This window comes from Crocodylus siamensis, chromosome 8 (genome assembly GCF_052110815.1).
Source record: "Crocodylus siamensis isolate JL-2025a chromosome 8, ASM5211081v1, whole genome shotgun sequence".
In the NCBI taxonomy this organism is placed as follows: Eukaryota; Metazoa; Chordata; order Crocodylia; family Crocodylidae; genus Crocodylus; species Crocodylus siamensis.
The window spans coordinates 17,081,163-17,096,207 of NC_143402.1; the positions used below are offsets into that span (position 1 = coordinate 17,081,163).

Consider the following 15,045-nt stretch of genomic DNA (forward strand, 5'->3'; position numbering starts at 1 on the left):
ACAGGACGGAGAGAAGGAAAGAAACAAATCAGCAAACTATGCTTAAAGTTCATGTGGTGCTAATCATGCCATTCATTTCAGATGAACTTTTCCAACATCTTGGCCTAAGATGCTCTAAGCCTCTTGGATATGGAGGGATATAAATCTAAAAAACAATTTTTTGATTTGTGGGTTTCTTCAGGCACCTCAAGAGTCCAATTCCCAAAGAGAAGGTGCTTAGCCTATTCCGAAAAATCAGATAGCTGTTCTTGTTTTAAATTAGAAAATCAAAGGCAGTAGCAGCATTTTGTATCATTAGCACTATTCAAAACGTTACATGTTTAAAAATGTTCAATGGAAAAAAAAAATAATGATATTTTTTCTTTGCAAAAGAAGTCCTTTTGTCCTCCGAGGAGGTACAGAATTAGTTGGGGAAAGTTCAGATGTCAAAATGTTGACAAGGAAAAAGTTTATTCAAAATCTCAACAAAAAAAATCAACTTTCTTCCCCCAACTTCATGAAAAATGTGTCCATTTTTTAAAACTCTGATACATTTTTTCACCTCCATTTTTCGTCCTAATGTACATTCCATCAGATTCTGCAGAGAGACTCCTGTGAACATGTGGTGAGATGCATATCTGATATGGTTGTGTAGGTTAAAATAAGTCCTTACACTTAAAAAAAGAAAAGAAAGGAAGGAAGAGGGGAAGGAGCAAGCCCATGATGATGATAATAACCATTCAAAACACAAGATTCACTTTTAGAAAACACACAAGATACTTTATGGCTACCTACAGACATGATGACAGACATTCACAAGACACATAGCGCATATTTACACTTTTTCTAGGATTAAAGCTGCCACATTCTTCAAAGATGTTTTAGGGATATTTCAATAGTTGTATTAGAAAACAGCTCATTTCATAACTTATTAAATCAACTTGACAGTTTAAACAAAAATGAAAAAAAAACATTTAGCTTGTTTTAATATAGATTTATATAGAAAAGACTATTCTCTAATTAAGTTTTATCCTTAAGGTTGGTTGCTTTTAAATAAGAAACTTGATTTCAATTCATTTGTTTGATATTTTGGATAGTCAAAATAAGCAGCACATTGGTCACTTTTTTGTCTGGCTCTTCCCTATTGGTCATAACTCCAGGGAAACCAAATAATCATGAAATGTTATTCCACCTAATAGTTACTATCCTACAAATGGGAGAGAACTACAGAAGTGAAGTCATAGAGGAAGGATACCTCTTTTTAAGGGCTTTGTCTCTCACCACTCGAGTCAATGAGCATTTTGCCATTGCTTTCAGCAGCTGTGAGAACAGCCTTCTATGCCAAGTCAAATCTCCAAAGGTCTTGACAAGCATCAAGACAACTTTTTTTGGGTGTTGAGCTGAACTTCACCAGGCAAGTCTCCCAAGCATAGTTTCTGAAGTTACTTCAACACCCCTGCTTCTGGTCCCAGCCAGAAATAGGAGGGGAATGAAAATGTACTCACTCAAACATGTCAGAACTGAAACTCAAGTGTGCTTTGTTTTAAATTAGAAGGGAGGAGGAGGTTTCCTATTTACCACAGGTGTTTAGCTCACCTCTGGTTTCACACTGAATGTAACACAGTGGAAAAAAAGAGCTGGGTTTCAATGCTTCTTCTGCAAGCCTAAGAAACAATATTAGAAATCAAAGACTAAAACCACCCTAGAGTAAGATCTTTATGAAAAGATGTGTATTTTTTTCCATAAATACAGTACACTTACATTGCCTATGTCTTTTATCTTCTAGACATTACAAATGCTAACTTCTTTAAAAAAGTTCCTATACAAATACATGAAAAGGGAACCTTCCCCTCCCCCGCCCCATCTGGAGCAAAAACATTCAACACGGTGTAGCAGTACAGTGAATCCTGTGCTCTAGTTTGCCAGCATTCATGGGGGGGGTGGTTGTCAAATTCAAAGGACTCATAAAAGTTCCTCCATGCTAGCTGCACTGTGTTACACTGCCATCCTGGTAACAAGCGGATTACAACCACCCTCTTTGGTGGCTACTGTTTTTGCAATTTCAGCTGGGAAGTGAAACTGACTAGAAACTAGCATGAAACTTGCAACATTTTACAATACTTGAGAATACAAAAAACTTTTGCTTTTTCCCCATTAAGTGGGGGAAGGCAATATTTGAAATGTAAAACTTTTGGCAATTAACATGGTGGAGCTTTTACCTTGGGTGAGACCCTAACTGCAATTTCCCTGGGTGAAAGGATTCACTGTACAGATTTCTTAAGAGACTATGGTAGCATTACCTTGGCACATACAACACAGCTGTATGCACATCTTTTTATATAGAATTTGAGTTATCTGCATGGGCTTCTAGACCATGAACTATTGTTGGTAACTTTTTTTTTTGACCTGTCTTGCGAACCTCCCCATCCAGGCAGCTCCCAAGAGAACCTACCAAGTCAAGCCAGGGATGATCCTGCCTTGAGCAGAGGGCTGAACTAGAGCTCCCTTCCAGCCCTACTTTTCTATGGTTCTATCTAGGTCAACACAAAAGTGTCTGGTGGGAGCTATTTAAAATCACTAGTGATGACTCTGAATCAGATCAGAAAAAGAAAATAGTGATGAAAGACTCTTTATCGTATGTCTCTGAGCAACTGAATTGCAATGGATTTCCCAATGGAAAGGATTTGCTGGATTGGCCATTCTATAAGCATTTAAAGGAGGAAAAAAAATAAACTGAACTTGATCCTTGTTTTGCTCTCTGAGAGGAATATGTGGCTCTCCTTACAAAAGCTGCAATTCTGCTTCTAATTACCCGAGTTTAAGGCAACTCTTAGTCTAAAAGTTTGGCTTGAAAAATGAAGGTCCTTGCAATTTATGCTGCATTTTAAACGTATACCTAGAAGCAAAAGACAGAAAAGAGCTAGGCATGCAGTTTGGCTTTACGTAGATTTTTGTTTTCAAAAGAGAAAAAAGTCTATAGAAAAAGACTGAAAACTATATTACACAATTCCCCCAAATGAAAGCAGCAATTTTAAATTCACAGCAGGACTGTTTAATGAAGTCCTAAGAGAAGCACCTATTTCTGATGGTTCCTAGTTTATCAGCCCCACAATGCTTTCAAATTCCCAACTTGTACAAGACTTTTTTTTTAGGCTGCTTTTCTGTTTTCTTCCTCTTAAGGGCTGAATAGGGTGAGAGGAAGAGAACTTAACTCATGAAGTCAATCCTAGAAAATAAGGCATGAAAGCAAGGAATTGGTCAAAGCAGTGTGAAACTGTGGGTGTCATTTGTCTTTGTAGAGAACTGCCAATACAACCTTTTGATACTGAGGTTTTTGTAGTTTGTACTGTACATCTTACAGATTTTGTTCACAAAAAGCTATTAAGTCTTTATCTTTTTTTTTAATTATCTTAAATAAAATGGAATTTTGTTTACCAGCAATGAGTTGAAAAAGGATGTACATACATGTATGTACATGTACATACTATGACTAACTGTTCCACTTCAGCCATCAACACACTGATTAGAAAATCCAGTTTTCCAAAATCAGATATGTGCCTAAATGATCCAGCTCCTTCCTGTGTAGCTCAGTTGAGTTAGGGTGGAAGAAGCAGCACTCCCACAAGCTATCAAACACTTTTCCAGCTGCTGGTAGACATAATAGTCTGATTCTTTTTTCCCTAACTTTGAAACAGCAAAGGAAATACTTGTACTTCTCACCTTGAATTTCTCTCTCACAGCTATACACACTCAGTCTCATTTGTTGTTCATTCTTTTTAAACCCATAAATTGTGTGATAAAAACCAGTCCTGAAACAGCTGGAAGGACAAGGTGGCTAGCAGAAAGGCATAGCTGCCATGTTTCCAGTGATTTACAAAGGAAGGAGAAAGATGGCTTAGGTTTATCCAGACTAGGTCTTACTCAACAGAATGATATGAAGTGAAGCAAACAAATATATGCTATTCCCAACATAGACAATTATGGGCTGTGAGGGTCTTGGGAAGAGGATAGAAAATAGTCTCAAAAAATAACAAAGGATCAATCCTACTATGACCAGAAGAAAGCCTGTGATCTATGGGGCAGAGATGAGACCAAGCTTTTTAAAATACACCTCTGAGTTGTCCTGCACAGTGGCTGTATTCAGGCTCAAAAGAAAATAAGTCAATAGGGGTATTGAGCCTAGACCCACTTCTAACTCTTATGGGTCTAAGACTGCTCACTGATTTAACCTTAGCAAGCAGCTAACCTACTGGAACCCACATGAGCTCCCCAGTAAAATGCATGCTGCTCCCACTAAGCTGTTAAGGCTATTTCCTTCGGTTCTCTTGAAGGGAGATTAGTTAGAGGCAACACAGAGTACTGATGGAGAATGATTCTGCACCCCCTGTATGCCCCTTGTGCTTTGGGCCTAGTTCTGAAAGATTCCAAGTATTGTCCGTGCAAAGGGTGCTCAGGATATGGCAGTATTAGGCTGTGTTTTAACCTGAAACTATTTCATTCCATGGCAAAATCTGGCTACTATAAATAAGGCAGGGAACGTTGGGATCAACTAGGTTGCTTTAAACTGCCTTGTTAGATGGTAAAAGATGCCATTTAAAACCAGAACTTTCAATACAAACTACGAACAAAAGGCTGCCCATAAAATTGAAAAAAACCCTCCAAAATGTTTTCCAAGTTTAACTGTACCTCTGCAGCACTTGCGACCCTAGTGCCAAGAACTTTTGCAATTTCAACTGGGAAGTGAAACTGACTAGTTTCCTGACTAGCAGGAAACGTGCAACATTTTACAATACTTGAGAATACAAAAAACTCTTGCTTTTTCCCCATTAGGTGGGGGAAGGCAATATTTGAAATGTAAAAACTTTTGGCAATAACATACTGGAGCTTTAACCTTGGGTGAGACCCTAACTGCAGTTTCCCTGGATGAAAGGGAATTTATTACCTGATGGAAGGAGAGACAGACCAACTGGAAAGGGAGATGGAACAGAAGAAAGTCTGCCGTAAGAAAAGATTTCCATAGAGGTTTAATGCAGTACACCGAGTTGCTAATATTCATTGTATTATCCACTGCATAAATTACTCTGAAGTATTCACGCCTGATAATACAGGGACTCCTCTGACATAGATTAAATGCCATATTTGACATTTTAAAAACTAGAGCTATTAAAAATGGGATTAAGAGAGTACAAAAATGTTTTGGTGTGGGCACAAACTGAATCTTCCCAGCCCTGGAGTATGGAATAGCCATGATGACTTCTTACCACTGAGGGCAATAGAGAGACATCTCCCTAAGCAACTCAAAAATACCTGCGTTCTCAAGTTGTGACACACAACAAAGCACCACAAACTAGTTCTGGTTTTTACAATGTCATTGTGTGATCTGGTGTCGAACACACTTGTCAAGTCATTACATCCATCTTGTTGCATTCAAGCTAAACAATTAACCAACTGCTGTGAAATAAGTACTTAAAAACCCCCACAAGATTTAAAAAATACTGAAATTAAAAATAAAATTTAGTGCATTTAAGACCTTGGTTTTTCTCCAGTTACCAGATCCAGTATTTTAAAAAGGGGAGGGACATTACTAGATCCAGTATTTTTTAAAAGAATGGAAGGAACTTTCAAAGAACAAGTATTTTATAATTTAGAACAAATTATAAATTAACCTGTCCACACTTTTGAGACATAATATACAAGAGCAAAAAACTGAGTGGTCCTTTTATTACTCAGGTACAAGATTTCCCCCCTCCCCCTTTTAATAAAAAATGTCTTTTTTTTTTTTTAAAAAAAAATCTTGCTATTGTGTCCCAGCGCCAATGCAAGGTCTGCCTTTCAGATGAGGTATTCCACCATTTCGGCATCAGTGAGGTCCTGCCCCAGGCTTTGAATTGGGGTTTTTCTTTCAAGAGTGCTGGAGTGGAAAACTGGCCCATCTATATCAAGAGGAGGAAACAAAACAGAAAGAATCAAGCTCTAACTCCAGCTGCAGGCACCAAGTATAGTGAAGACATAATTAAGGCAGTAGGGTTCCCTCCCCATTCTGGAAAGTTGGTCTGTGCCCCTTGTCAGAAGGCACTTTATTTAATTCAAATGCTGCCTCTAGTTCTTCCATTCTCTTCAAGTATCTCACTTATAAATGTTACAGTTCACTTTGGATTTTACTTTGGACTACATATGAAATCTGGTACAGTCACGGATTTACATCCATTTAAAAGAGATCATAATCTGTCCCTCTGTCTCTCTTACGGGCACTAAATAAAATTACAGGAATGAAATGCACACAGAGAGCTCAAATTCATCTGATTTTAAAAAGTCCATATATTCCATGTGGGGTACAAAGTGGTCACAAAACATGAGACACAAAGTCACATCATTGAATTTGAAATGGACTGGACTATGGAAATGGGAGAGCAGCCTGGCATTATTTCAGAAGTAAATATGGCTTCCCACTAACTCTCACTGCAGGCTAGACTCACTTATATCAGTGCTGATTTTGTTTCCAGGAATGAATGCTGAGACACTGTAAAGGGGAGAGCTTCACCCTGTCCATTGCTTTTCTTGCCCCACCCACCTGGAGCCACCTACTGACGCTGGCTTTTGCACAGCAGCTCAAAAGCCAAATTGGTGCAGGTTACACTGATTGCTCCAATACCCATTTTGAACTATTTACACCCAATGTGCCACTTTTACATCATCTGTCTCATCACTGAATCTGACCATCTGCCCTGCACTGACTTCTTTCTGAAGCCAATTTTTTACCCCTTTCTGCCCAGACTTAAGGCAGAAAGTGCCTGCACTGGCTAGGAATGGCCCCACACACTCCCTCCACTTCTTGCCTTCTGGGATTAGCCCCAGAGGAACCTCCAAACTTTACTGTGATAACCACTGAACCCACATCACCATGCTAACAGCAAAGCCTACAGTTCTGGCAACCTCAGAAGCCTTTACACAGCGGTTAGCATTGCAGCAGCAATCACTATGAAATAACACGAGCGCTCTAAAGGAGACCCATTGGGGCCCATTACCTGTTTTGTCTGAACTGTAGGCCAGGCTGGTGCTAGGGAGTCGCCCCTGAGGAGGGGCCATGGCGGAAGAAGCAGCTTTGTTTTGGTCACTCCCCCTGTCTGTCTGAGTGCTGCAGTCTCGGCTGCCTGTTTTCGAGTGCGCAGACAGCAGTGGGGTGGAGGGGAGGACAGGCGAGGGGGTTGAAGGAATGGACTCCGAGCGGTATTCTGTTCCCAGCAGAACACCTTCAGGGAAAGACAGCCAAGCAGATTAAAAAGTGCTTCTGGATAAACAGCATCAAGGCTCAAAGGGCTGTAGTACAGGCTCCTGCAGTAGTGCTGTTCTGCACTTCCATAGCATTTTCATGTGTGGGTCTCAAAGTGCTTCACAAAGGACAGCCCTAGCCCCACGTTCCAGACCCAGTAACAGGATGGTGACAATACTGGAATACACTTATTTCTCACTTGCCTTTTCTCTAGCCACCAGACAGACTGCTTTCCTTTCCCTACCCCCTTCCCACTTCCTTTCCTCATTCTTCTCACTCATCCTTACACTGATATCACAAAACCCCTTCCATTTTTATAACCTGGAGGTGGGACTGGGCCCAGAGTCTGTGCTAAAGTCACTGGCAGGAGGAGCAGGCCCAAAGCCAACAGAAAGTTACATATAACTTGGCCTCTTTACAACCTACCTGAGGTGTAACAGGCAGCTTTTGCACCCTGGGCAGCAGTGATAGCTAGGGCTGTGGCAGTAGCTGCTATTCTTGCCCTACTCGCCCATCCCTAGTTACACTACTGCAACCCACTTTCCCCAAATCTCAGCTCTGAGCCCTTCAAGGCAGTCCAACAGGGTTTTAGTAGCAGAGCCTGGACTAGAACCAAGCATTGCCGCTCCCATGTGGGGAACTCTACCCATAAAAGATGCTTGTTCTCAGTTTGCTCCATCCAATACATTTTTGCTTAGTGCACAGGAGTCAACAGGCTGCAAAGCAGCATCATATATAATTGAAGCCTATCATAGGGCTGATCGTATGTTCTCCTTTCACTGTGAGCACCCTCCCAAGTGACTGGCTTACGCAGTGGTTTAGACAGAACTCTAACATAACTCTTGCTGCTGCTTATAAAGTTACCTAAGCTGCCTTTCCAGCTTTTATCTTCTCTTTTCTCTTCCAATATGGGAGTGCTGCTCAGCGTTGAAGAGTGGGACAGTAGACCTGACCCAGCATTGGAAATTGACATGAGGGACTTGGCTGGTCTCATCGAGGAGAGCTGGTCTGTTTTACTGGTCTCTTTCCGAGAACGTTGCTGAAGGACTTTAATCATGGCATCCTTTTCAATGATTTGAGCATGGAGTGTTTTTATCCTGGGAGAAGAACAAAAAATGGTATCATCAGATCCATGCCTCAAATCCACTGTAGGAGAATCCAACTGAGCTAACAAACCTGAACACCAATACCTGCTGTCCCAACTACAGCCCAGGGGCAGATTGTGTGCATAAGCCTTTCTACACAGGGGGGAGTTTCATGGAACTAGCTGCTTACCTTACCTTGGGCTACTGTAAGCAGTTGCTGAAGAGGCTGCAGCTTTTAGATCTGAAACTTATGGTCAGGAATGAGAAGGGTGACGAAGACAGTCACCTCAGGGAATCTACACCATACCAAATACAAGGATAAAGATTCCCAGAAGCAAAAAGATGTAAGCTCAGTATTAAACAAATGTGCCCATATGAATGTGGTGAAGAGGAAAGGGAAGAGCAGGGAGAAAAATAAAAAACAACCCCCTATCCACAAGTATCTGAGAGGATACTTTTGCTCAGAAATCCAACCTTTTTCAATACTGAAGACAATGCATTGCCTTGCTCAAGCAAGAAAGCACAACCCAATGTCCTGGCATGCTTCATCGCTATTAATGATCGTGCCAACAACCAATGTCATGACTCTCAGTCATCTAGCTCAACAGTTAACATAAACTTGCAATTGTAAAGAATCCATCCAATTGTAAAGAATGAACTGCATTTTACCTGCCCTCCATGTCAAGACACCTCCTGTTAGCCAGCAGGATCTCCTCCTCTTCCTTCTGAATGCGAGCTTCCAGGGAAGTGTCATAGCTAGCATTAGGCGAGTGGCTGATCACAGTTGTGTCCCTGAGAAGGGATATAGAGAACTCTGAGCAACTACAATCCTTTACTGGGGATAAATATGTTCTGTGAATAATGCCTGGTTCAGTGTCCTCATTTCTGACCACAAAAAAATCCAACTGCTAGCTATGAAGAAACAACGGCTCAGAAGATGCTTTAAAGTGACTAAAAACAATGGTTTTATCTCCATGCAGCTCACAATTAAAGGTGTGATTTTAAAGTGATTTATTTAAACCTGAGCAAAATTCCTTGTAGACAAGGTGAAGAAGGGGTATGAAAAAATGGCACCACAAGTGCTTGTCCCCTTTTAAACTGGAAAATACTGAATTCGCCTGCACTCAGATCTATAGGTCTCGCCTTAAATGCTGTTTCTCCAACGTATTGGTTGGATGATGGAGCATAAGCAGTCCTCTTCCACCACTTCTCCTACATAGCACACAGCATATTCTTCTGAACACGTCCCAAAAATGTCATGCCAGTATATAATTAAACTTCATATGTATTTTAGTATCTAGGGAAATTATCCTGCCATTTCTGGTTTGTTTTGTCTTGCATTTCTCAAACCCACACCAAACATTCTTGACAGACTTTCAGAATTGCAGAAACTGGAAACCACAAGTGGTTTGAGCATCTCAGCCCAAATGTGTCAGAAAAGGATAAAGTTTATGCTGATTATTACATAGCACTCTGCATTTTAACACTGATTTGTCTTTCAATCTACTACCAATACAATTCCACTTGTTCTGTAAGATGCCAGGCCATAACACAGGGGCAGGCAATTATTCTGGGCGGAGGGCTGCTTACTGAGTTTTGGCGAGCCATTGAGGGCCACATGACAGGTAGCCCATGGCAGATTAATAAATTAATGTTATTTATCTTAATTTTTAGGGGCCCCACAGGCCGGACAGAATGGCTTGGTGGGCCATATCCGGCCTGCAGGCTGCATTTTGCCCACCCCTGCCATAACAGGTACCAGAAAGCAGCTACTAACGAGCAGAAGAGTCCAAGAAAGGCTTTTAACTTCTACTGTGGTGGGCCTGCGTTGTGGGAGGGCACATTGTAGTAGGGCATCTAGTTAGGTCCTTGGAAGCAACAACAGCCGTGAATGTACACTAAGTAATGAGAATGAAAAGGGCTGAAGGAGACTCAAGGTACCTTTGGCTACAAATGGTAATGTACTAATTTTGGTTTTCCACATCCGGCAGTGCTAAGAACTGACTGGACAACATAGCGCACCCAGCCAATGCCCAAAATGAGGCCGTAGTACATAGCAAAGTTCCCATGTGAGGGGTACAAAAAGACTATTCACCTGGAGAACTTAGCATGGGTGAGATTCATTATTTTACTGTCAACAAGTCTTTCTGAAACCTCTGCTCCATGATTGTTTTGAATGTTAGTTATTTTCTACTGTCAAGTTCAGGGAACAGCAAATTTCAGTGGACTACGGGTGAGGTTCTGACCAAAATGGATAGTGTCCTGTGAAGGAAGGGACACTTGGAGGGAGGGTGACTTGTCTAAACTTTTTCAATTAACTTCTGGATGATTAGGTGGTAATAGAGCTGTCCTATCCTTTAAAAAAATGGCAGCTAAAAGGCGGCAAGAAAGCAGAGTCCAAAAGATGGGATCTTTCCCAACCCTGTAAACATTTCTGTTGTTTATTCTCTTAAAACCTGAACAGGTTTAACCTGACCTCTGTCTGTGTATATGACAAGCATTAGACCAGGATCTTATCAGCGTGTGCTGCAAATATAACAGCCCCTGGGGAAATGCAAGCGAGAGGCCTTTTTGAGAATTTCTGGGGAGGTGGGAAACACTGCACAAGAGGCTGCTTCTGGACTAAGATAAGATAGCTCTTGACATGCTAACAGAGCAGACCCTGTAACTCTCCCTGCTGATTTGTACTCTGATTGCATAATCAAAGTGCCAAAGCCACAGCAGCATCTACATTTGAATCTGGTTTATGAAACAAACCGCAGGAACTAAACAAAAATGTTCTGTCTGGAACTGGTAGTAATAAAATCCTAGGCAAATACTAGCTAATGCTGAAGCCTTGCATTCTGTCAGAAGCACTTTTTTACTAGTTTGCTACAAACACTGACGCCTATTTACAGCAAGTTATAATAAGTATTTCTGGGCAGTAATCTTGAATCTAAGCTGAATACCAAATTTCAGACACCCTTCTCCTCTCGTCCCTGCAAATGCCATCCATGCACAGCAGACTGCTTGGAGTGGAATTTTTCAGGATACATCTCTGGTCAGCAGCCATATTGTGGACAATACCACAAAGTAATATTTTGCAAAAACAGTCTAGAGAACAACTATGCCATTCAGGGTGAACGATGTGAATCACCAGGCTTACCCCATTTCACATGACTGCAGCACGGACAGATTCCTGTAAAACTTTTACTGCTCAAAACATCTTTTTTTTTTTAAATTTGAAGTCAACAAGCTTCTAGGAACTGCTCAAAAGAATTTTAGCATGAGAAATACCACTTTCATTTTGGGAGGAAAATTCCCTTGGAAAAAGGTTTTAAATGTTTGTAACTAGGCAGGGTCTCCAGCAGAAGGGATAATGTTTGGACAGCAAAGGGAGGTTTCACAGGAAAGAGAGACTTCTGGCAACACCTATGAGCTGGAAATATGACATGACACTTCACTGAAGAGGGAAAAAATAAACCTTTGCTATGAATAGTCTCATTTACCTCTGAGCAGCCACAGTTGCTGCTGCATCCAAAGCAAACTGTCTCATCACGCTTTCCTCAAGGTATTTCTGTTCCCATTTAGTCATGTCGGCTTCCAAAGCAAGAATTCGTTCCTCTTTTTCACGCAGGAGTTCCATAAGTGCTGCTGCATTATACTCTGAGACGTTGGCTGTCTGAGATGTGCCTTGACGCTGATTTTTTTTTTTTCAAAAGAAAAATAATGCATTAGGATAGATTTGTGGAAGAGGTGTTTTCCAAGGAAGAATGAGGAACCATGGCTCCAGGTTACTAATTAGCTTTATGCAGGAACCACATTGCCTTGCACACTGACTAAAATTTTACAGACTAGCTTATGATAAGGATAATGGCCTTAAATCTATCAACTAGCTGGTGCAAGTTGGCTTAGTACTACTAAAGTCACTGAAAACATGCTGATCTACCCCAGTAAGAGAGACTTCTGTTTTATGAACACAGACTTAGCACCATCCAAAACCAAACTCTGCTACTGGCAAAAAGAGCTTAATTGACAGCATATATTGGGGAATGTTTCTCAACACTCTTCTGAAATGGATCAACCCCAAAAAGCTAATGTCTGAAATGAAAATATTGTATAATGCTTATAACCACATCCAACCACACACATTTACTCTGGAGTGTTCTATCCTGCAACTTGGATGGGCTAATTCTAACAATGCTCCACATTCACACTAATGCAATGCCATTCATTTTCAAAGGAGTTGCACCAGAGTATGCATGTTGATAACAGAGCCACAGAAGTTTAACAGCCATGCCCTGCTGTCAAACTCTTGTCACATGTTTGATCATGGAACATGGATGAGGGCAAAGCAGGTTAAACAAATGCTTTTGCTGTTATTGAGCTGAATTCCCATAAGAGCTCCAGTCATAAGATGCAGCATGTGATATTATTTGGTCCCTATATGGAGGAACAGAATTGCTGAGATAAAGGAAGCTTGGTTGGTAATTTAAAAAAATGGCGATTAGCAGTACTGTCTCAGGGGCAAATAGGCTATAAAAGAGAAGAAAATATAAGTAAATAATGTACCAGACCCTGCCCTTTAATGGATGTATAGCAGAACTGATCCACAGTATTAGAAAAATGGCTTCACAGGTTGCTGCACAACATTAGGTCTGTTGGGTGTGCAAATATCTATACATGATTTACAAGATAAACCCAGAGATTTCAAATGGGAAACCACAATGTCAAAAAACATTCTGATCTGTCATGGTCTTCCTAAATTCTCTGCAACAGAAGATCTGCTCTATTATTCTTCTGCAGTCAAAAAAACAAGTGAAAGTTAAGGGCAGGCATTTTCTAATGGGTGCCTTGAGTCTAACAAGGGTTGCCTGGAATCTAACAAGGTTGAGAACCACTATCCTAAAACCTACCAGAGGAATAGCAGAAAATACAAAAAAGTTGTCTCTCTGATTTGCTTTGCAACAAATTCAAAGGACAATATACGAACTGTTATGTGGAGATCTGCTCAAAGATTGGCAGGACCTTGTTCCCCAAGGAGCTAGTTAGGAGGTGGTCATTTACAAGGAATGAAGCAAAATGAATCTATGTTTGGCTCAGGATTGACATTATCAAGTAAAGCAATATATTTCACGCTTTCTGTTTTAAGAGACATTCTCTGGTTTAAAGCCAAAAACTAAGTTGTCAGAGCTTTTAACCTCTTAAAGGCTGGGCACAACTCATTAACAAATTGTGTCAAGTAAATGCTTCTTCTGTATTGGGAGGAATTTTTAAACAAAGTTTATTTTAAACCCGATGTAGATTTTTTTAATACATTCTATTGTCTTTCAAGACCATTTTCTTGAACAATAACTTTATTTCATTTTTCATATACTTTATTTAATTTTAACTTTATTCACTCTCTTATTAAAGCAGGCACAACACTTGCATGCTACATGAATACAAGTAAAGCATGGAAGTAGCTTATCGTTTTAATTGACTGTGTATTTGGCAGCATGTTTCAGTCCATTGCATTTTTAACTGTCATATGAAACCACCAAAAAAAGTTAACTGTAAAATACAAGTTAGTATGCTGCAATAATTTGTTCTTTTAGCGTGCTTAATTTGTTCTTTTAGCATGCTTACAGCATGACTACATTTTATGTTTTTAACTAGTTCGCTAATGTAGTTATAAAGTCTAGTGTATACAGCACAAACATTTTGTTCTGGGGGGGTTTAAGCATTTTTTTTCTAGTGGTGTGTCACAGCTGAGGAACTATTTACTTGGAACTATTTACCCCAGAACTTTCAATGCAATTAGTCAACACATGCTAACATATGTCAACACATGACTAAAAATCCAATTCATACCGCCACAAGAGAGCCTGCCTTTTCTTCTATACATTGGAAGAGGGGGGGAGTACTAGTTCCAATACTTGGAACACATTCCAAGTTGATACAAGTTTCTATCATGGGCATTTATGGTATTGTACAAGCTACAAGCATTTCAAAAAGCTCTCTCTCTTCAGATCAGTGCTTGAGAGTATCTAAACAGATGTGACCATCTACCAAATCCTGGGTGTCTTAAATTGCAGCAAATTAAGATGCAGGAACACAGAAAGGGACAGAACACTTTCTGGACGTTGTGGATAGGCCTGTTCTGTCCCATGTGATGAATCTGCTCGTATTCTATCATTTAAAAAATATCTGAATAGAATGGAAAGGTTTTGGATAGAGTATATTTAACTGAGTGAAAACAATACAAACCCAGCAAGATAATGGCACTGCTGCATGTTCTGTGCATGATTTGATGGGAAAAGCACGCAAGAAACACATTTCTTATTAGAAAGTGCCCAGTGCAGATAGATCCGAGTTACCTGCTGCATCCGGAGAGATTCCAGCTCTCTCTCCAGGCGAGTTCGGAGCCGGTGTTCCAGCTGCTCCCGTTTCTCACAAGCTGCCTGCAGCTGCACCAAAGCCTGCTGCATCTTCTCCACCTTCTCCACATAAACTTGCTTCTTTTTCAGCTGAAGCAAAGGAAAGGAAAAGAATGGATCATAAGTTATGTGCTGAAAATAAGTGACTTTTTCTATTGCACACATCAAAAGTGTCACAAGTAATGCTCTGCTGGAAACTGAAATTCCAATCAAGGCTTTGAGCTAGTGCAAAACTTTCCACACCTGCTCTCCACTCTTCCTCTTTCTCTCCTTGTCAGTCCTACTTAGGCTCTAGCCAGGTCCTACATGTCTT

The 15,045-nt window shown here is 40.5% G+C and overlaps 1 protein-coding gene across 2 annotated transcripts in view; it reads right to left on the bottom strand.

Annotated features, from left to right (window-relative positions):
* Positions 1-732: 732 nt before the first annotated feature.
* AMOT (angiomotin) overlaps positions 733-15,045 on the bottom strand; it is a 77,947-nt gene continuing 63,634 nt past the window's right edge. For both annotated transcript variants that reach the window (XM_090060081.1, XM_090060080.1), the window contains exons 8-13: positions 14,673-14,822; positions 11,823-12,013; positions 9,004-9,126; positions 8,114-8,346; positions 7,005-7,229; positions 733-5,912 (exon numbers count right to left, since the gene is read on the bottom strand). In XM_090060081.1, the coding sequence (XP_089916207.1) occupies positions 5,812-5,912; positions 7,005-7,229; positions 8,114-8,346; positions 9,004-9,126; positions 11,823-12,013; positions 14,673-14,822 (1,023 nt within the window). In that variant the 3' untranslated portion in view covers positions 733-5,811. The remainder of the gene's footprint in view (positions 5,913-7,004; positions 7,230-8,113; positions 8,347-9,003; positions 9,127-11,822; positions 12,014-14,672; positions 14,823-15,045) is intronic.